The 23,379-nt window shown below is 35.5% G+C and overlaps 2 protein-coding genes and 2 long non-coding RNA genes across 4 annotated transcripts; 3 read left to right on the top strand and 1 right to left on the bottom strand.

Moving 5' to 3' along the window:
• The first annotated feature begins 5,708 nt into the window (after positions 1 to 5,708).
• Positions 5,709 to 9,448, top strand: LOC130463984 (uncharacterized). The gene is made up of 3 exons (XR_008924267.1): positions 5,709 to 5,879; positions 7,976 to 8,045; positions 9,197 to 9,448. It is a non-coding gene; the product is annotated as an uncharacterized lncRNA (long non-coding RNA).
• Positions 5,958 to 7,445, top strand: LOC130463985 (uncharacterized). The gene is made up of 2 exons (XR_008924268.1): positions 5,958 to 6,803; positions 7,065 to 7,445. It is a non-coding gene; the product is annotated as an uncharacterized lncRNA (long non-coding RNA).
• Positions 9,449 to 15,604: 6,156 nt separating the features above from the next.
• On the top strand, positions 15,605 to 17,867 carry LOC110787693 (transcription factor LUX). Its single transcript, XM_021992335.2, has 2 exons — positions 15,605 to 16,596; positions 17,361 to 17,867. Exon 1 carries the CDS (start codon positions 15,673 to 15,675, stop codon positions 16,558 to 16,560), a length of 888 nt encoding a protein of 295 aa, XP_021848027.2. The 5' UTR covers positions 15,605 to 15,672; the 3' UTR covers positions 16,561 to 16,596; positions 17,361 to 17,867.
• A 1,338-nt stretch (positions 17,868 to 19,205) lies between these two features.
• LOC110787692 (pentatricopeptide repeat-containing protein At5g59600) lies at positions 19,206 to 21,105 on the bottom strand. Its single transcript, XM_021992334.2, has one exon. The coding sequence runs from the start codon at positions 20,963 to 20,965 to the stop codon at positions 19,307 to 19,309; it is 1,659 nt and encodes a 552-aa protein (XP_021848026.2). The 5' UTR covers positions 20,966 to 21,105; the 3' UTR covers positions 19,206 to 19,306.
• Between the last annotated feature and the right edge of the window lie 2,274 nt (positions 21,106 to 23,379).

Raw genomic sequence — 23,379 nt, 5'->3', positions numbered from 1 at the left:
AAAGTTTATTGAATACGAAACGCGATATACCAAGATTGAGAAAACTTTCCTTCCCCTAGTCTGGGCATCTAAGAAACTCAGGCACTACTTGCTAACGCATACCGTTCACATCGTATCTCAACTAGATCCGCTAAAATTCATATTTGAAAAACCCGCCTTGAACGGCCGTCTGTCGCGGTGGTTAGTACTCCTCTCAGAATTCGACCTGAAATTCGTACAAGAAGGCAAACCAGTAGCCGACTTTCTGGAAGAACTCTCCACTAACAAAAACACCACCACAGAAGCATATCTCTTCCTTGATGAGGAACTTCTGATGATAGAGGATGACTACTGGACTCTATACTTTGACGGCGCATCCAACCAAAAAGGATGTGGTGTCGGAGTACTCCTCGTCGGCCCAGAGGGTACACATGTTCCAATTTTCGTCAAACTGGACTTTGAGGCCACCAACAATGTCGTGGAATACGAAGCCTGTATAGTCGGGCTGGAAGCCGCAGCGAGCCTTGGAGTCAAACACCTCCGAGTCTTCGGTGACTCATCCTTAATTATAAATCAAATATCAAGGAAATGGAAGGTGCGAAGCACGAGTCTCTTAATTTATCAAGCTCACCTAGACCAAATAGTTGAGCAATTCGAGGAAGTCGAATTCACATACTTACCAAGAGACGACAACCAATTCGCCGATGCACTAGCCAAGCTATCCTCCATGCTCAACATCCTGAATGAAATGGACAGAATGAACCTCCGAGTCGAAAGGAGAGAAGAACCGACCTACTATTGCATCATTGACAACGAACCCGAGCCATCGGTAGAGGAACCCTGGTACACGGATAGTAACCTCGATAATCGATATTTCGCATAACATATTCAATCAGGAAAATATAATAACATGAGAAATGAATCCCTTTTATCCCGTGCGTTCCTACGCTCACACTCATTTCATTTTAACTTAACATGATTTTATCATATTCTTTTTAACTCATTCCTTAAAAATTCTTTGCTTAAAGCCTATTGAATTCTATAACGTGCAAAACCCGTAAGGTTTAGCACTTATGGTCCATAATCTTTGCTCTGATACCAAACTGTAACGCCCCGACCTCTAATTCACTTATTAAGGAATACTTAGCAGCGGAATTAACCTAATTCGGTCGGGACATTACCTGCCGTAGCTCCCTATTGGGAATTACAAGGCAACCATCAATCATAAGCTATTAAACTCCAAAATTAACATAATAATCCTTTTTAATTCCTTAATAAAAGTGCGTAACTTAATCAAGAATCTTTACTTAAACTTGTTACAACTTAACATTAACTTAGGTGAACTTTGCTATAGTGAAATCCTCGCCACTACTCGTTTTCGTGGTCCCCAGCAGTACCTAAAACAGAAAACAAAACGGTGAGCCGAAGACTCAGTAACGAGTTACCCTAGCATCGTAACATCATTTCAATTCATTTTATTTAATAAACAGGGAGAATAGAATATAGTAAAACATTTAATAAATCATCATTTCAGAAGCATCATTTCGAAAACATCATTTCAGAAACATCATTTCAGGAACATCATTTCAAGAATATCATTTCAGGAACATTATTTTAGGAATATCATTTTAGGAACATTATTTCAGGAATATCATTTCCTTAACCTTTTTCCTTTTAACAGTATTATTCTGGTCGTCAAGATTTTACAGGAAAACATGGTAGGACGTCTCCTACGAACAGGGGAAGTCAGTGCTTCATAACAGGGGGAGCCAGTGCTCCATAACAGGGGAAGCCAGTGCTTCTTATCAGGGGGAACCTTGGTTCCATATCAGGGGAAGCCAATGCTTCTTATCAGGGGGAACCTTGGTTCCATATCAGGGGAAGCCAGTGCTTCTTATCATGGGGAACCTTAGTTCCATATCAGGGGAAGCCAGTGCTTCTTATCAGGGGGAGCCTGGGCTCCATAACAGGGGAACTTGACCAGTTCTTACACTTTCATTTATCATGTTTACATTTCTTTTAGTGGGATATTAATGAGGAAAATCTCATTCATTCAGGATAGTTCAATAAAATCATTAAATCTTGTTATTTCATAAAATCATTTCTTCCAGGAATAATAATTCATTGAATCAGTGCTTTGCATAAAGCTGCATTATCGTAAAATAATTCAATCAAATCATACTTGTGATCCCGCAAATCATAAAACATCATTATAAAACATCAATCATTCATAACATCATTCATAAATACATTTCGAAGGGATTGCGGGTACTAGAAATAACCGTTACCTCAATCCCACGATTTGCTAAGCCTTTTCGTTTGGTTCGTTCTTCCTGAGCTCTGAGTCCGAATTCTTTCAAAATATTAAATTATTGAATTAGTATTAAATCGATAAATAATCTAAAATCGATATTTTTATAAGTAATAAGTTTATAAATAATGATTTTAAAACATAATTCCATAATTTAATGAAAATATTATTAAATTAGATTTATGTCAAAATACATTTATGTATATATAATTATAAAAATTCATAATATTATAATTAAGGTTAAAGTGCTTAACAAAAATTACTTTTATAAAACATGAATATTGTATCAAAATAAATGGGTAAAATCTGAAAATGAAATAAGGCCATAAGGCTCACCTAACAAAAACTTGGGCCAGGATTTAGATTTTGGAAGGAGCCCAAAGTTCAAAAATGGAACTTAGTTCCTGGAACGTGAAGCAGGCAAGGGCGCAAGGCCAAGCAAAGAAAAGCAGAGGAGCAAGCACGATGGGGGAGGAGAAAAGAAGGAGGTTAGGCGGCGGGTCTGTGACCGGAGGAGGGCTGCACGGAGGAGGCGGCACGCAAGAACGGCGGCGCGGTGGCTGAGCGCGGAGGAGAGATGGCAGGGGAGTCGATTGAGGAGGGAGGTAGGGGAGGCTGTGCGTGGAGGAGGGAGAGCGACGAAGGGTGTGCGGTGGTCGATTGAGGAGGAGGGAGAGAGAGGGCGACAAAGGGAGTGGTGGTGGTGGGTTGTCGCGGTGGTGGCAACGGTCAATGGTGGTGGTGGCGGCAGTCACGGTGGTGGTTGTGGTGGTTTTTAGTTTGAATTCAATTTAAGAGGTAAATTAGAAATTAAAATCAAAATCGGATTTGAACCTGAAATTGAAATGGTTATTGTTTGTTGATGGTTGTTTTTGCTTGGAATTCAGTCTGATTGCACAGCTATTTATAGCAATGGGGAATTGTCCATTGATGTATGTAGTGAGCTCATTTGCAAGGTTTTGATGACAAATGTCAAATGAATATGGCTTTGAATTTCAGATTAGTGTCAATGAATTGTTGAATCACTTTGAGAATGAAAATGGAGATGACAAATGGAAAGTTGAGTTTGACTTTCATGGTGAAGAGATACGTGAAGGAGAAGAAGAAGGTGAAGAAACTGATTTTTGGTTTCTTGGGTGAAATAAGGGTATTTTAGGAATTTAATAAATTTTCAGAATTTAATTACTTATTTTGGGCATTAATCTGAAAATAAAATATTTTACTTGAGTAAATTTAATTTTCAAAATAATTCTTTTAAGTGCTAATAAAAATAAATTTAACTTTCGAATAAAATTTGTCGTTAATAAAAACGTTAAGTTATTTATAAATGACGAAATAAAATATAAAATATAACTAACCTCGGAAATATGAATTTAAATTTTAAAACCTGAAAGATAATATATCGTGTAACAATATTAAAATTCAAATAAAATTTCGTTAATCAAAATGAAGTTCGAAATTAGAATTTAAAACGGTTTTAAGCTAAATAAAAATAATTAAGCTTAATTAATCGAGTTTTAAAAATTCGGGGTATTACACCTGCTCTGTTTGTTATTTGCATGGAAGTTTTATCTAGAAAGCTACTTATGCACTCACAACTCAGAAAAGATGGAATTGGACTTAAAACTACCCTGTATGCCCCTACAATTCCTTGCTTACTATTTGCAGATGATAACTTATTACTCTGCAAAGCTACATCAACAGCCTGTGCCACTCTACGAGATATCCTCGCAGATTTTCCATCCATGTCAGGACAATTGATTAACTTTTGAAAATCCTCGATTGTTTTCTCTAAACTAGTTAGCAATTCTAGAAAACGACAGTTGGCAAGCTTTTTCAATATGACACCTAAATCTTTTCTGGGTCGTTATTTAGGTGTCCTCTTTACCTCTACGTCCTTTACCAAACAGAATTTCCAACATCTAGTAGTAAAAGCAGAGCAAAAAATGAATAGTTGGTCCTCTAATTTGGTTTCTAAGGCTGGAAAAACATTGTTAATTCAAAGCCACTTGGAGGCTCTTCCATCCTATGCTATGACCACTGCTCGCCTTCCTAAAACAACTTGTAACTCTTTAGATCAAATAAATCAAAACTTGTTCTGGAAACAATCCCCAGAAAAGAAAGGTATTCCTTTGATATCATGGGATAAGATTTGTCAACCTAAGAACCAAGGAGGTTTAGGTTTACGTAAAACAGAAGCATGCATTTAACTCTGCTTTCTTGGCTAAGTTAGGCTGGAAAGTCATTACTGATCACAATAATCTATGGGTACAGGCAATCCATGCCAAATACCTGTGTAACCATACTTTTTTTGAATGTAAACCCCATACGAAGGATTCCTGGATATGAAAAAAAATCCTCCAAATCAGACCCCTCCTTCTCAGAGGAATTAGATAGAAAATAGGCTCAAAATCCAATGTCCTTTTCTGGCTAGATAATTGGTGTTTTTCAACCAATCTTGTCACCTATTTGAACTTGGATACATCGGTTATCCAAAATCTAGATCTTGCAGTTAATCACTTTATCAACGACGACCGATCATGGGATATTCAGGCCCTCTCCCTGATACTTCCACCAAATGTTGTGCAAACTATTAAAGGTATCCCATTACCAACAACTGAAATACTAGATGAACCTTGTTGGGGTTTCTCTAGTAATGGTGATTTCACTGTCAAATCCGCTGCATGGTTAGCCCATAATTTTCTCTCTTCCTCCAAGTGAGAATTTTCCTGGATATGGAAGTTAGACATTGCTCTGAAATTAAAGATTTTTGTCTGGAAATTATTGCATAATAGCCTCCCAACTTGGGGTAATTTATCTTATCGACATATTGATATCCCTAATTGCTGCCCTTTTTGTGTTACTCAGAACGAAACACAAGATCATCTTTTTTTTCATAGTCCTGTGGCTAAAGAATATTGGGAAGCAGAAACTTCAGTTCGTTGGCTAGGTACTCATCTGCGCTCTTCTTCTGTTCTTTCCCTTTTTCGTGAACTCCGACAAAATGTTACCCTCCCGACCAGGAAGATAATCACATCTATTTGGAGTCTCTGGAAAACTCGTAACGCTTACGTTTTCAGACAGACCCCTGTGTCAATAATGGGAATCTACACTAGAGCCTTTATAATATTCACGGAATGGGATTTGCGCACATATCTAGATTCGTTGATTGATCCCACCCATCACAAGTGTAATACCCCGAATTTTCGGGTATTTTCTTATTAATTATTTTGGAATTTTCAATGATTTTACGATTTAAAATAAAAGTTTTAAGGAAATTTAACTAAAATAAACTATATAAAAAAAATATAGTTTCAGATTATTTAATTATGTTTCTAAAATTAAAATTTTGTTAATTAAAACCCTAATTCTAGACTAATCCTATTCTATCCATTTTTCCGTGCGTACTCTAAAGGATTGTTAACTCTCAAAAATTCCTCTGCCGTCATCAACATCTCACCACCATCTTAACCCTTACCGTAGGGTCATCGATCACCATTATCATTGCTAAAAGCTGCAACCCAATTCCTTTCTCTACAAACTCTCGCTAACATCAGACCCGTCTTGCTAATTGGTTCGTGTTTTTCCTGTAAGTGGATTTCAATTTTTGGTTGTTTTGTTTTTGTTAAATAAAGATAAAGAGTAACCGAATGAAACCTGACATTACATTTCTTAAAGTTTTAGAAAGTTAGTATTGTTTTCATACGTTCGTTCTTTCAATTGTAAGCACTAGTAACTTGATTCAAATAGAATACGGTTTTTTCATGAAATGCCCTCGAGGTTTGCAAAAACGCACCAAATACCCTCGCGTCTTTTGAATCACATAATATACCCCTATTTTTACGTTCTGTTCATGAGATGCACTTTTGAGTTAACGGCGTTAGTCTGCGAGTTTACATTTTTGCCCTTGTGTGTTATTTGGCGCGATCCTTAGCTTAAATCCCCATTCATTCCACTTAACCCACCCAAACTTTCTCTCTCCTCCCACTCTTCACCGTTGTCACCACCTTCGCCCCCGCTACCGTCGCCAACGCTGGCCTAGGGTTCGACTTCCTCAATTGCACCGTCGATGGCATCGGTGACCCGGTCGCCACCGTCATCTCCCATCCCCAATCGATTAAGTGTTACTGAATTTAGTGTTGTTGGTGTAAGATTGTTGCTCATTATCTCTCCTTCCCCGTCCACCGCCGTCAATGGTGGTCGTGCCTCCATCGGTTGTCCAGTTGCACTTCATCCTATATGGCGATCTTTCTAAAATTTTCCTTTTTAATTGAGTGAATTGATTTTGATGGAAATCTCAAAAACCCAAATTTATTTTGTCTAATTTCTTCCTTTTCTCTAATTTCTCACTCACCACCGGCGAGAGGGTTGTGTCACCGCCTCTTGCTCGGTTTTTGGGCTCGCCTCCACCGTCCTCGTCTTTGAGGTTGCTGGGGCTGTTGTTGTCTTTCCTTGTTGGAAATTGGAGTACTCTTGTTGTGGTTGTTATCTGCTGCTCGTTGCTAGCCATGAGGTACCACACTCTATTCTTCTTTCTCTCCCTCTCTCTTGATATTAATTTAAAGAGGTTGTGTTGTTGTTTTGTTAATAGATGAATTTCTTCATTTTAGGCCGTTAATTTTACTTCAAACTTCCAAAATTAGGTGAACAAATTGTGGAAAGAGGTTATTGTTGTTTTGTTAATAGATGAACTATGCTAATGGTATAATTCAACTCAATCAATTTCTTATTGGATTTGTTGTTTGAGCATTTCAAATTTCTTTGATTATTACAGAGTCGGAGAAGGAGGTGAAGGTGGTGGTGGTTTGCCAAAGAGGCATGGGCAAAGGTGCCACCATTTAGTGGTTGGGAGAATGGAGGTGAAGGTGTTTATACCCAGAGCTTTGAAAATGCTAGGAAAAATAAGACTTCGGGGGCTTGTGGAAGACCCTGCTGAGCCCCAGGTCAACAATCGAGCTTGACCTTCTACTGCTGCTGGAACCAAAAATAAGGCATAGGATCCTCAGTTGAGAAATAATACAAGTAAAGGCTACAATTAGTGGGAAACATAGATTAGTTACGTACTGAGAGGATTAGTTACTGAGAAAATAAAATGTATTTTGCTGTAGAAGATTATTTGAATTACCAATGAAGCTGAATTTTTGTTTTTTCTTAATTTGAGAATGTCATCTTGATACAATTTGTACTGAGAGATTATCTTCACCATTTATGATGACCAAATTTGTTGATTACGGTTTGGTAGTGCGTATAGTTTTACCGATTTTAACTAATTCGTATAAGAGGGGTGATTGGTAGTTTGCTTACATAAAGATGATAAACCCCACGCCCTTATAGCTTCATTAGAATCAAATTCTGCAATAGGTCTATATTGTGCAATAAGTTTATAAATAGGGGCATTCTGTGAATTATAAACATGACTTAACGGAAGACTAACGGAAGGTCGGATTAGGGGTATTTGGTGCAAACTTAGGCAAAAATAGGGGTATATTATGTGATTCAAAAGACGCGAGGGTATTTGGTGCGTTTTTGCAAACCTCAGGGGCGTTTCTCGAATAGAATATTGGTTGACTTGCTTTTAAAAGATCAAACTTTGTTAACGATTTTAGTTTAACCTTTGTAAAACTTCCGACTAATTATTATAGCATCTAAAAATAGTACAGTAGATTAATTTAGGATTCTTGATAGGATTCTTTTGGGCGAAAGTAACGTAGAGATCATGGAAGGATATTCGAAGTACGGATTACGCGCACTTAAGGTAATTTTTAATGTCCATCATTTTAGGTCTCATTAAAAAATGTATTTTGGATATATTTATCTGATTTTATGTGTTAGGGATATCAAGAGTTATGTATATGAAGTATGTGATTTGAGTTTATGAACATTTTAATACTAATAGTATAATAAAAAGCTTATTTGAACTACTATAATTACCTTTATGAAAAAAATTATTCGTCTATTTGAAGTGCTCATATTCTGCAACTTTGGGCGCAAGCCTGCATACTGATAGTGGTTATAATATGATATAAATTAAGCATATATGTCATATATATTGGTGTTGTTATAGCTTTGGCTTTGAGTTGCACTAGTCAATTAACTTATGAGTAATGTGATAATACTAAAGCATCCTTTTTATTATTATAACCCTTGATTTTACTATTACTAAATAGTGCTACTACAATTATTTTGCAAACATAACTATTCGTTCTATAATTTTTTGATCCCATGACTTGGGCGTGATCACAATTATGGGTAGAACATCAGTAATGCATTGTTGGATTGGCAGATATATGAGGTTACATTTACTGATGGTCTAGATGAATGGCAATTCTTCTAATCTAATAGTAAATGGGGGATTTATAATTATTTGGTAATATATGTTACTCGTATAATGTACAAGGGCCTTATTAAAATACTAATTATGTAAAGTGTAATATCAGAGGGAAAAGCTCGTAAGGGTTAGGAACAAGTTACCCTTCTAGATGTTGTTCTATCGGTGCACTTTAGTGGAGACTCGGTAGGCTTCTAGTAGGTTTCTATTATTCTGTATTAAACTTTCTGCTTAGTCTTCCTCCTAATTTTATTGGTGTGCGGTCGCGGAGACCCATAGTTGATTAGTGAGGGGTGTGCACACTAGGGACATTCTGTACTCATTTTACTTTGACCATTTTTAAGGGTTACGCGTGACCCTTAACGTTCTTTTTCCCTCACTTAATTAATATTGATCTTATGTGATAAGTTTAATAATGAAATTATTAAATTGATACTTGTTGTTTACTTATTTATTTTATTTACTCAAAACGTTTTCAAACTGAAATTATTTATTTTACGGGATGGAGTTGGAATTACTCAGTTTATCTGATTTTTGGGAGTTCGTCTCTCTTGTCTCTTTTCTATTTATTTTTGCAGGTTGGTAAAGGTATTTGGCTACGAGTGAGGAGACGCTTAGAATAACCACCTAGTCAAAAGACAATTTCTATTTCAGTTTTAAGTTGGATTTTGTTATTTATTTAATGAGAATTGGTTGTAATATTTTATGAGCCACCTTTTAGATCACTTAGTTAATTTTGACTTTAATGGTTTTAAATAGTTTTGTTGCTTTGCATTTATTTTCTAAGGAGAATAAATGTAGCAGTGACACTCCCAAGGTTTGGACGATGATTTTATGAAATAAAAACAGGGTTTTTGATTATATAAAAGGTCCAAATTCTAGGGGTGTTACAACAAGGCTATTGTGACTCCTTCAAGCACCATACGCGTAGCATGGACACCTCCTGCTCCAGGTGTTTTCAAACTCAATTTTGATGGTTCAGTTCGTCACCACTCTGGAACAGCAGGGGTGGTTATTGGGGACCACCTAGGTAATAATGTTATTAGTAGATCCTACAATCTTGGGACTTTGTCTCCTCTCCTTGTCGAAGCTATGGCTCTTCGTAACGGCCTTCTACTAGCAATTGAACATAACATTCATCATGTTTTCATAGAAGGTGATAATTTATTGATATTTAATATCTTACAAGGTCAAGTTCAATGCCTATGGAAGATTCAGGTGCTAATGAAAGGTGTCAATCAGCTTTTACAACATTTTGACTCTTTTTCCTCTCGCCACATTTATCGGGAAGCCAATCGCGCAGCAGACTATGCTGCCGCAATAGGTCATAACATCCAGACTCATCAAGATGTTGACCCCTACATAGACAGTAAATTTTTTTTATTTTATATCTTTAGATAAGTTAGGGTACAACCTTGAGAGAAGGCTACCCTAACTTCTTGTATTTTTTCATCCAAAAAAAAAAAAAATCGTCACTTTCTTGATCACCAAAGAAGCACCCTCCTTACCGTGCGATCTTTATAATTTATCTCTCCTCATCCAACGGTCAACCTTCTCTCACTCTCCACTATGACAGCTGTTAAGCAATACTCTGTCACCTCATTGGTCTGTCCGTCTCTAAACAAAAGTCACACCATTATGGTCGGTGTTGCTCCACTTAAGTTTCCTAAACTACCCTTTACTATTGAATTCCAGCACAGCTTACAAAGTGCACCCATTTTCCATGCTGTCACTAACTCATTCGCTAGCCGGTTAGTGACTCCACTTTTTGTCGCTCAGGATAATCACATATTCACACGTCAGCTTCGACTTATGGTTAATCATTTTGGATATTTTAATAATCACTAGTCCGTTTAAATTACCTGATCATTTAAAATTCGAAAAAAAATCGAGATCTTACTTTTTATTCTGGTTTACATATTTCATAAAGTTATAAAACAAGTAAATAAATTAACTACTCCTTCCGTCACTTTTTGTTTTTTACGTTTTCCTTTTTGGGTATTTCTAAATATTATTTACATTACTTTTTATATAATCACATAAATGACTTAGTATTCTATCAAAATTTGTGTCCAATTATTATTTTAACCAATTAAATTCATTGGGTCATTTAATTTGTCACACTTTTTCATTTGGACATTAAAATTTTCTCATTTCCCAATATCAGAATTTTGATAAAAGTGAAAACATTATAAATAAACGTAATTTATCTTGTTTAAATAAAAAAATTGAGGAATCTCGATGCAAATTAATTAATCGTTAAAACGCGTGAAAAATACCAAACGTAAAAAACAAAAAGAGACGGAGGGAGTAATAAATAAGGAATGTATACGAAACAAACATATTTACCGAACTTAAGGTAATAAAGAAAAAGGAAAATTATACTCCTTCTGTATTTAAATAGGAGATACAATTGTCATTTTCGACCGTACTTAAATAGGAAATATATTTGTCATTTTTAATTAACTAAATAATACACTAACCCCAGTACCACATTAAACAATTAATATTTAATTTCATAAACCTCTCACCCAATACTCCTTCAAAATTTAATGGTCTCAACTTATTTTACTTGATTAAAATATTTACCCCAACCCACTTGTTTTATTATTTTATTTCATTCGACTATTCTTCCTTAATACTCCGTAGTTAATACTCGTGCCCGACCAAGTGTATCTCCTATTTAAATATGAAGAAAGTAATTTCTAATTAGTGTCTCAGAGGCGCTCGTTAGCATTTTTCTTCAAAATTTACTTCCTCCATTTTTTTAATTGCACCATCTGAGATTTTACGCTTGCCAATGCACTATTTTAACCACTAATATCTCTCATTATACATTTTAAAAAATTATAAAAATTTGATAATTTGAAAATATATTTCGAGACGAATCTAACAAGATCCCACATGAATATATTTTTCCTTACATATAAATCACAAAAAATAACTATATAAGAATATGAGAATAATGCTAAAACCCAAATGGTACAATTATTAAAAATTGGAGGAAGTATAATTTATGCCATGTTTGATTAAATTCATTTCAAACAATTATCGACGATACAACAACAAAAAGTTTAAGTGTACTCACAAATAGGTCTTGAATGGCATAATAAAAAGATATTTCAGATAGACAAAATTTAGACACTCTAAAGCTGCATTATATTCACCTGATTTCCACTTATTTTTCCTGGACTTATCTTATTTGAATTTATCCGAACTTAGCTGAACTTAACTGAACTTATCTAAACTTATCCGAACTTATTAGAATTTATCAAAACTTATTTTAGTTATAAATTGTACTTGGTCAACTCTTACTTTTTCTGAACTTATCTTATCTGAAATTATCTGAACTTAATTTTCATGAAATAAGTGAAAATAAGCTAGGTGAACAGAACATGGTCTAATATGTGTAATTTAAGACAAGTTTAATCAAACAAATCATAAGGAAAAATGAAATTAGTTGGACCAAGGAAGTAAACACTGAGTATCATTTTATCTTATGAGTTTCAAAACAAATTAAGATTTCTTATCGAGTGCCAAGCTAAAAATGTTTCAAAAAAATATTGGTGTATTTAGCAAAAAGTAAGTCTAGCCACGATCTTTTCTTGGCAACATACTTTTAGGGGGCCTTTTAGTTGAGGAAATCTAAATGTATATCTAATATGTGGTAGACTCTCATCCAACTTAACTTTATGTTAACTGTTTACACGTTTTTTTGTAATAACATTACAAGAATTTGTATCTTTAACGACAACCTAATTTCGAAGGGTTAAAAATTCCGTCGCAAAGTCCTTTTGTGACGGGGTTAACAACCAAACAAAGACGGGAACAACCGTCACAAATGTCTTTTATGACGGGTTAACAACGGAATTTTCCATTAACGACGGCCCCCTTTTATGACGGGTTCGCAACAGGATATCCCGTCATTAATCAACGATTATTGACCTTTAGCGACGGAAATTATCGTCGTTAATGGTACAATTTTTTGTAGTGTAATAATAATAATAATAATAATAATAATAATAATATAATGATAATAATAATAATAACAATAAGATTAATAATAAGATTAATAATAATAAAAATAATAAAAAAAACAATATAATAATAAAAACAAAAATAATCATAAAATAGAGTAATAATAATAACAACAATAGAAATAATAACAATAATATTAACAATAATAATAAATAACAATAATAATCATAATAATAATAACATCATCGGGACTGATAGGTCGACTCGTGGTTTGTTCCTGAATGTGGACAAGACTGAACTTTTCTGGCCTCTGGAGGATCCTAGAGGTAGGGTGTAGGGTGTTTTTACAATAAATGTCTCTTGCTCGCGTAATGGTGTCAAACTTTTTGGTGGTTCTGTCAGTTTGGACGTAGGCTTCTGTCGGGATCTGGCTTTGAAGAGTATCTCTAACATTATCGCCTTAATGTAGGCAATTAACAGCCTTAATGATCCCCAATGCGAGCTCCTTTTTATTCGAAATTGTGTTGGATTGCGAAATTGTCATATGCTTTGTGAACTTGCTCCCCTTTTCTTTCTTGGATGCCCAAGTTCAGTTTGATCTGGCGTTACGTACCTCCTTGGAGAAGATTGTTATTACTTCAGGGTCGGGGTTCGGTAACTGGCAATGGCGGCTCGCCACTCTCCCAATCAAGTTATGTGGTCTTGGCATCCTTTCTGTAGGGGATCTAATCCGTTATGCTTTTCTTTCTCCCCGCATGAAAACGAGCACATTGCAGACCAAGATTATGTCAAAGATGGGTATTGTCTCCGCTAACTCTTCTTTTCAGCATGCTCTTGATGTTTTCAATGCTTTCTGCAACGTTGATGCTCTCTCTGTCACCACTGTCTCTTCTGCCTCCCCACCCCCCCTCGGATGATGATAAAGTGTTACTTTGGTGTCATTGAGAAAAACCTCGTTGTTAGGTACATGCTAAGCCCAAGACAAGTTGTTGTTCTCAGTTGTATCCGTGCCCCGCATGCACAAGATTTTCTGTTCACCATTCCTATTGATGGTTTGGGGTAGAGGATGAACCACCGTCAATTCCGCTCTATGTGCTACAGACTCACGATACCTCTGCCCTGAAGGTAGTATTTGCACGAGTTGCAATGCTCCTCGGATGGACCAATGGGGAGATCATGCTATCCACTGTTCTAGTGAAGTGGGTGTGAAGTTCAGACATAATTTGGTGCTTGATATTCTTGTTGATATTTGTTCCAAAGTTGGGATCATGGTGCATAAGGATGCTCCAATGGGTTTCCTCTCATAGGCTGGGAAGGAACTAAGACCTGCAAACCTTTTACTATTTAATTGGTTCCAAGGTAAAGATGCATGTTTGGATGTGACTGACATCTCTCTGCTGGTATGCGTGTGAGTTCTTGGGCTCGTGAGGTGGCCTTGCACAATGTTGTGGAGAAGAAAAAGAAGAAGTATGCGTCTAAATATGAGGATAACGGATATAAGTTCACCCCTTTTGCTTCCTCTACGTTTGGAGAATTAGATAAGGAATTCTTGGACACACTTTCGCGTATCAAGTCTATCTCTATTAGTCACTCTAACAATGCTAAGAGTGGTTCATTTATCTTTCATATATTGAGTTTTTGCATTCAAAAAGGGGTGGAAGCACAACTTGTTTCTAGACTCCCATGCAACTTTATGTAAAATGCTTACACGATAGTATATTTTTGATTTCCTTCTCTTCTCCCACGATTTTCATGTATATAAGCTACCATTTTCCCTTATTTCCCAATAATTCACATAACGTTTTCATCCATCTTGTAGTTAAGAGGTGATAAAAGATAGTGCGTAATTTTTATTTTATTTTAGGAGGTAAAAAAATAAGTTTTATATTTTTTAGGTGGTAAAAAACAAATTTCAATTTTTATAGGTGGTAAAAAACAATTCAATACGGGTGCACTTTTTATATCCCCTTTCACATTTATCTAACGCATGCGGGTAGGAGAGAGAAATAGTTGAGGGGTTTAATGAAAATAAAGGTTTATTTTAATGAGGATATGTTGGACAAATAAGGAAAGATTTCTAAAGGGACTAATAAAAAAACAACTCAATACGGAAAGATGACTAACATTTAAGAACAGATGGAGTAATAATAATAAAAATAAAAATCATACCAAATCACACCAACAATTAGAAAAATCAGGCCAGACTTAATTAGATCAGACGAAGAGAAAAGAGCCTAAACACCAGAGTTGGGTTTAGCATGACAAATTAATTATTAACAAGTAAATAAATCATATTTTTTTTGTACGAATAAAGTAATAGAAAATGTGATAACTTTTACACAAGTACTTCATATTTTATCCTTCCTCTGATTCTTTATTGTTGCAACATACCCCTCTACACAGTATTTAAGAAAGTGGTACTTGAGTAGGGCAACAACCACTTTAGTCACATTACTAAATCATCTTAGGTGTAAAATTGTAACTTTGGGTAAAAAATGTTTCCATTTTAGGTGTGTTGCAACTATTGTGATATTTTCATTTTAGGGAAGTGTTGCAACTATATAGAAATGGAGGAAGTATTTTTTACCTAGTTTTTGTACTTTTAATAAAAAAATGTTAATAGATAAACGTTTTAAAGGATTACATGATAAAATTTTAAGCATTTTGAGTATACTTTTACCCTACATCACTTGTAAATAAGAATTTGGGTAAGGAGTAATACAATCATGTAACTAAATACAAAATACATTCTCTATTATTTTATTTGTAGATATTTCTAAATTTTTTTTATAAGACTAAAATACCAAATTACCAATACACCCAATAAAATGAATTCCCTCTCAAAAAATACGAGGACCTATTATTTAAACAAATTTATTTAGAAATATTTCCAAAAGTAGAATTTCTGGATATGAAAAGAGCATAGCGAATCAAAAATATCTAAGCTGAACCATCCACGTAGGCAACCGATTATTAAGCAACATAGATATTTAATAGGTGCACTTTTTACCCAATTTTTCTCAATTCTCATTTTCCCAAACACCCCCTATTTTCTCTCTCCTCAATTAAATCAATTATGGGTGAAGTTAACGGAGACTATGACGGCAGGCTCTACATCACCGGAGTTGAAGAAGAGGAGGAAAACATACACGAGTGGGAATTAGGTTTACCGAACTTTGACGACATCGCGCCGTTAAGTCAGGGTTTGATTCCGCTGGAACTCTTATCGGCGTTTAATATTAAGCCGGAACCCTATCGGACTTCCGGCGAGGTTACTCAAGCTTCCGAGGACACACTCTCTATCCTCTGCGGCTCGAATTACAAGGATTTTTGCGAGGAGAATGATGATGATGAATCGGGAACGAAGAAGCAGCGGAGGACCGACTCGCCGGAAGATGCCGATTCGGCGGCGGCGGAGGTTGCGGCGGAGGCGGCGATGGGTGGTGATTTTGGCACAGGTGGCGGTGGTGGTGAGAAGACGGTGAAGAGGTCGAGGTTGGTGTGGACGCCTCAATTGCATAAGAGGTTTGTGGATGTAGTGGGACATTTAGGGATAAAGAACGCGGTGCCAAAGACGATCATGCAGTTAATGAATGTGGAAGGTTTGACTAGAGAAAACGTTGCTAGTCATCTGCAGAAATATCGGCTTTACTTGAAGAGGATGCAAGGGGATGACTTCGACGGAGGGTCGAATTCGTCATCGGAAAATGGGAATGGAAATGGGAACGGAGCGATGTCGGGTTCGGTACCAGTGATGGGAATGGGAATGACAGGAATGGGGAATTATAATGGGTTTGAGCAGCATCAAAATCATAATTACAGTCACAATCAACCGCATAATAACAATCATTATAATTACAATCAGTATAGTAATGGGAATGGGATGATGATGCAATCAGGGAATAAGTATGGTTCAATGGTGTCTTATCATCAATCTCCAACTGTTGGTCCTGGTAATAACTGAAGATAAAAGAGCTGATCTTGGATTTTTTTGAGAAAGGTATACACTCTTCCGACGTTCTGATTTTTTTGATTGTTAGATTATTGATCTGAATTGCGAAATTTGCTTGGTTAATTGATTCATTCTTATTATGCTCGGTTGATTATGCTGGATTGTTGTATAGGATTTAAACTAGTTATGAAATCCTAAGTCTGATTAGCTTAGTGGGATGTGTGGAAACTGCTAGGTTTGAATGTTCTAATTCTGCTGCTCCCAATTGCAGTAGTATCAATTTCCTATCTTAATTTCAGTCTTCTATGTATTTGGATGGAGTATTTCAGAAACTGTTGGGATGTTGAACCGATGAATGTTCGTTCCCCCGGTCTTTCGGAAATGTTGTCAGTATGATACTACATGTCAGTCAGTGTTAGACTGTCATCTGACTGAATCCTGAGGTAGTATATGTTCTGATTGTATCTTCTTGGATCTTGGTTGCTGTTAGGATTAATTTTATGCTTTTTGCACATGGAGGCTTTTGTACTGATCAAGAAATTGATCTGGTAATAATGTAATATACACAATGTGACCTTGCTCTACTTTATTTCGTTTTTTTTTTGGTTTTCGGTGTTTTGTTTGAAATTGTAGCAAATAATGTCATTGGAGGTTAATGAATTGGCAAGACTTGATCTGGAAGTTTATTGCATGATGCATTACTTGTCTATCTTTCTTTTCATAAATTGCTGTTGATTAGATTTTGTTTGGGTGCTTTTGTGGTTGTGTACAAACAGCTTTTTGATTGGATTGCACTCTGTTCTTTCTTACAGATTGAGTGATTCAACAAATCAAGTTCCTCCATTGAAAAGGTACTATAGAACTCAGAAACGCTTCACACAAGTGAGTGACATGGGAAAATTTCAGATGCCTCCGATGTATGGATGACTCATGTTCAAGTCGGAAGAAGTAAAAACTTGTGTATATCTTGCCGCTGTCATGTGTAGAGGAAAGATTTCTGTCATGGTTCATTCAGGCTACATATACCACACCGTCTCGAGAATATGTTTCCAACGTGTTTTTGAGATCGATGTACAATTGATTTTAGCATAACGCTGTATCTTCCTTTTCAGTTGTCAAGCTGAAGCAAGACAAGAAAGATGAACAGATTTTCTAACAACTTTGTTGTCTTTGATTATCTAGGAACACCGTACCAAGAATATGTTTCTGACATGCTTTTGAGATGGATGTACATTTGATTTAAGTGTAACATTGTATCTTCATTTTCAGTTTTCAAGCTGAAGCAACACAAGAAAGATGTACAACAGATTATCTAACAACTCTGCTGTCTTCTGCTTGTTCGGCATACAAGTGCATTGAGTAATTCTCTCCAATTTTCATTTGTTCCCGTTACAGATAGTCTTTTTTTGTTCCATCTTCCTTTTGCTTTTACCCTTCCCAAAGAAAAAAGGTGTTGATGCCTTGGTGGGGTGGGGTTGGGACTTAGGAGGCTGAAGGGATGAAGCTCTTCCAGGTTAATGTCAACTGTATTCATTGAGAGGTACGAGCAAGAGTTAGATTGAGGATGGCTGTTGACAACAAAATATCTGCAGGCCTGTTGGGCGAATATGATGCTTGCAAGTTGCTTTAGATTGAGTAGAACTTAGGAAGAAAGTAAGAAGTGGGATAAGAAGAAAGTAACAAGTGTGATTTATGTTTCTTGGACCAAAAACACCCGAAATCTAAAGGTGGGAGGACAACTGGCCAAGGGCGACACTTATCTTTTTATGCTCTTTAACATGGGATTCTTATAAGATGAACTCCCTAACAGAAATTTAGGGTTTTCCGAGGCCCAGCTTTTTATGAAATTGCAAGTGGTCCTTGTAGATAAAACTTGGAATGGTTGGCTGTCCATTTTTACAAGCTTAGAGTGTTTGAATGATATAGACACTATATGCTGTGTTGGTGGCTAGCAACCCCCTCCTCCCTCCTCCCTTCCCCGTCCCTACCCCCACAGGCCACACCCCAATGATAAACCAAGGGTCATATGTACACATTTGCCGTTTGCCTGTAAGAAAGTGGGAAACAAATGGGTACAAGCACAGCTAAGTGATCACGACAAATAAATTGTACGAGTATATGTCTGAGTGTTCTATCGACTTTGCCACTGTAGATCGAAATCTGGTTAGTTCTGAGTTACTGACCTTCGTAAGAAAGAAAAGGAGAAAGGCAGTGTAAAAGTAATTTTGAAATGTAAGAGCATGATGGAGGGTTGTTAACGTCGCCATTTTGCATAGAAAATTAGATGACAAGGGGTCATTGTAAACCCGCTGAATCTGACCCTGTCAAGAACCTAAATAACCATCCCCATTTGCCAACTGATTGATCCGCAAGGGACCACCATATCTTCTTGCAACTTTAAAATTAAAAACTATATCCACATAAATGCTGATTTCATCCAATTGAATACAGTAGTACAATACTCCCTTCGTACCCCTATTGTTTAATCGCTTACGCTCAAGAACGACCAAATTTCCCAATTACAAATCTGGCAAATTGCGTTTCAGAGATGAGGTAAGAGTTCAAACTCCTAAAGATTAGTTAAATATAATTGACACTATCCTAAAAATGACACAATTCCTAAAAGTGCACAAAAATAAAGTATTTGCTCATTCATTTTCTAATTGGATAGAGTGGCCTTTTGGGTTGTCAAAGGGGATGATGATGTATTACGTACAAAAACTAAAACTTACAAATTGAAGCTCATGTATATCAATTATCAAGCAGTCTCTATCCAACTGCGCCCTGGGAAGCTGTTCGATTTCTTCTTCTTCTTCTTCATCTTCATCAACTTCTTCAGTCTGGCAGCATTTCCCCAGCTTCCTGCTCCTGCATATAAATTTGACAATAAACTTGTCCCGGGACCCTGAGGTTCGAGTTCAGACAAGTGTTTTGCTGCTACTTCGGCAAGCTCTATGTTGTCATGCTTCTTGCAGGCCCCTAATAATGCTCCCCACACGAACAAATCAGGTGGAATTGGCATTGCTTTGACTAAATCATAAGCCTCGGCTAATTTTCCTGCTCGGCCAAGTAAATCTACCATACATGCGTAGTGCTCAAGTCTTGGCTTAATGTTATACTTCTCTTGCATTGATTTGAAGAGGGTTCTTCCGTACTCCATCATCCCACCGTGACTACATGCTGTTAGAACGGCAGTGAGTGTCAAGTGATCAAGCTTTTCTGCCTCCTCCATTTCCATCCTCTTGAAAAGCTCTATTGCTTCCTTGCAGTAACCATGGTTAGCATATCCAAAGATCATCGAGTTCCATGTAGGGGTATTCCTTCTAATCATCTTATGAAACAACGTTGCTGCTTGGGATATACACCCACATTTAGCATACATATCTATAACAGCGCTCTGCACGTATATATCCTGCTCAAGTCCACACACCAATGCAAAACCATGTATCTCCTTCCCCCATGTCACATTTGCTACATTAGCACAAGCAGACAGCAGACTGCTGACTGTATTCGTATTAGGGAAACACCCATAAGCCATCATTTTTCGGAATGTTACAAAGGCTTCGTCATTTTTGAAATTCTTCACTAACCCAGATATGATTGAAGTCCATGACACCACATCAGGCTCAATCTTATTATTGCGCATCACTTGGAAAAGCTCGTCTACCATTAAACTATCCCCTGCTTGCGAAAATCCTGCAATTAAAGTATTCCATGTTACCACATTAGGCCTCAGTTTCATCACTTGCATATCCTCTACTAAACCCAACGCCTCTTTCACCATCCCTGCATGCACATACCCAGCAATCATAACATTCACACAAACCAAATCCTTGTCAATCATGTTATCGTAAACCTTCCTTGCTTTCCCAACAAAGCCACATTTCGAGTACATATCAATGAGGGCACTACCAACATACACATCACATCCAAACGAACTTCTCAAACTGAAACCATGTATCTCCTGTCCAGTCTGCCATTCAAACAGATGTCCACAAGCTTTAAGCGCACTAGGAAGGACAAAATTGTTGGGTTTTACTCCTTCTGCAAGCATTTCCCATAAAATGTCCAAAGCTTGCCTGTAAAACCCACATTTGGCATACGCTCCAGTAAGGGCTATCCATCGGCGATAGTTCGACTTGGAAATTTCATCGAACACTTGCCGTGCAATACTCAATTCCCCACACTCGACGTACATTGGAATGAGCTTGGAAGAAACATGGCTCAAACAAGCTAACCCATTGATGATCAAATGAGCATGTAACGCTTTGCCCTGTAACAATGATTGATTTTTGGCGTACTTTTCGATGCATTTCATGTAAGAATCCGACTCCGAGGATGTTTGAAATGAACGGTTTATGAAATGGGTTCTCTTGTAGGATGTCAAGTAGATGGTTACTCTGAAGATTGGAAACATTTGCCTAAATTAAGTCATTAACTAATGACAACATTAATGTTAAGGTTAATGTAGTTTTCCCTCAAAAAAAAGGTTAATGTAGTTACACAGGGCGCTCAGTTTGAGGCTGACAAGTGTCCCTGTGTAATAATTTTTTTTATTATTTTTTAAAAACCAAATTCTACCAAATTCACATTATTAGATATGTTATGTATTTTTGGTATAATCTACTATAGAATATTCAATCTACTATAATCCATTATAGAATATTCAATTTGTACGGATCAATTAGCTTATAAAATCTACTATAAAATCTAATATAATGTACAATAGAATATTGAATCTACGTTTTTGGTTGTGTGTAGCAAACTTACATTATTAGAATATACGTTAGAATATAGTGATCAAATCTCCTGATTCTAGAAAAGATTTTGTACTGTATATGAATTTGGTATACTATTATTTAACTGCTATAAAAAATGGCTGCAAACTTAAAATATATAGATTTAACCAAATTCACATACCGTATAAAATCTTTTGATATTGTTGTACAATTATATGCCAATAAAAAACTGATGTCAACTAATTACTTACTCCGTATATTGAATTATCTAGGGTTTGCAACGTACTGCGTACTCCATAAATATAAGACACGTCTATTAGTTATTGAGTAATACCTATCTATCTATATACCCTACTAAAAGATATGGCACTAGCTTGAAGATCTTTTAGTATTTATTATTTACTCTTTTTTTAACTTACATATATATCAAACTAGATTAGATCCCGTGCATGCACATATTATGATAATATTTTTTATAAAATATTTAACTGAATATCTTCAAACTTTTGCATAATTATAATTTTTTTTGAAAACACTCATTTGAATTTATTCATCTAATATGCATATTATATATGTGTAATATGCTAATTTGACCGACATATCGATTGAATATATTTTTCATTATTATGTACCGATTTGACTAAAACATTATAAAAAAGCATTTAGCAAAATTATTATTACGTGGTATCTATTATTGCCATAACTTATAAACTAATATTTTTTTTCATAAATAGATAGTTTATAAAAAAGGGTAGAGAATAAAAATAAAATTAGTTAAATATATTTTAGGAAAATATTTTAGGCGGGAAAATTTTACACCAGGAAGTGACACGTGTCATTCCTGATGTATGTTTTAGTATAAATAATAGATAATTATTTAAGGTAATCAATATCGTTACAAATCTATTTTATCATATACGGAGTATTTGAAAAAATAAAATGATTATATTAATTTGTCATACTTAACAAGAGTTTCCTAATATAATGATCTACTCCCTCCGTCCCGGAATACTCGACCCGGTTTGACCGGCACAGAGTTTAAGGGACTTGAATTGACTTATTTAATTTAATAGGTAGTAGTTGATAGTGGGTATTATTTTAATGTAGTTAGTGGAAAATGTATAAAGGGGTGGGGTTGGGGGAGAGTAGGGGTTGGATTTTTAATTATTTTTTGTATGGAGTAGGGGGTAGGTGGGTTAATAGGGGTGGAGTGAGAAATAATATAATATTGTTAGAATATTTCCATTTTTAGAAACAGGTCAAGTATTAAGGGACGACCCGATAAGGAAAACAGGTCAAGTATTCCGGGACGGAGGGAGTATTATTTTGTCAACCTTAAACAATTATGATTTCCAAACAAATTTAGAATGACAAAAAATAACTAATACGGAGTAATGTATAATATCTTAAACATAATATAACATTTTAAAAAATATATTCGACCTAAAAATAGAACTATTTAATATGGAATAATTATTACGTGGTATGATTTATATTGCTTGAATTAGTTAAAAATCCAACTATTGAATGTGGAATCAATGTAATAATCTAAATACTCCGAATCTATTTTTTTTAAAAAACGTGTACTATATTGGGTGGATAAGCTTATGCAATTGCAGAGGGTTTCATGAAAATCCTTTTATTAATAATTTTAATGTTTGGTAAACTTTTTCAAAATTACCCGTATCAAATACAGGTAATATATGGTTTCAATAATTGCAAACATTTTAGTAATAATCCAAACGAGTTTTATAATTTATGTTATAATGAACCATATTTTAAAAAAAATGTATTTTCAATTAAGTTTTACGGGTACTTGTGATATATAATAAATAGGTAATATATAATATTTTAAAAAATATCTTTTATTTGTTTATCTTATTATATATATATATATATATATATATATATATATATATATATATATATATATATATATATATATATATATATATATATATATATATATTGTAATATCCCGATTATGTAGTAAAGTTTGGTATAATATTTTTATAACTTTAAGTTTCGGGACGAAACTTCTTTTAAAGAGGGTAGATTGTAATACCCTTATATTTTATGATTTTATAAAATA

Source organism: Spinacia oleracea, chromosome 6, assembly GCF_020520425.1.
Source record: "Spinacia oleracea cultivar Varoflay chromosome 6, BTI_SOV_V1, whole genome shotgun sequence".
Classification (NCBI taxonomy): Eukaryota; Viridiplantae; Streptophyta; class Magnoliopsida; order Caryophyllales; family Amaranthaceae; genus Spinacia; species Spinacia oleracea.
The sequence above is the reverse complement of the archived record's forward strand: the minus strand, read 5'-3'. Positions and strand labels throughout refer to the sequence as shown.

Coding starts and splice junctions, on each gene's coding strand:
- LOC110787693 (XM_021992335.2), top strand. CDS start 15,673: ATGGGTGAAGTTAACGGAGACTATGACGGCAGGCTCTACATCACCGGA.
- LOC110787692 (XM_021992334.2), bottom strand. CDS start 20,965: ATGTTTCCAATCTTCAGAGTAACCATCTACTTGACATCCTACAAGAGA.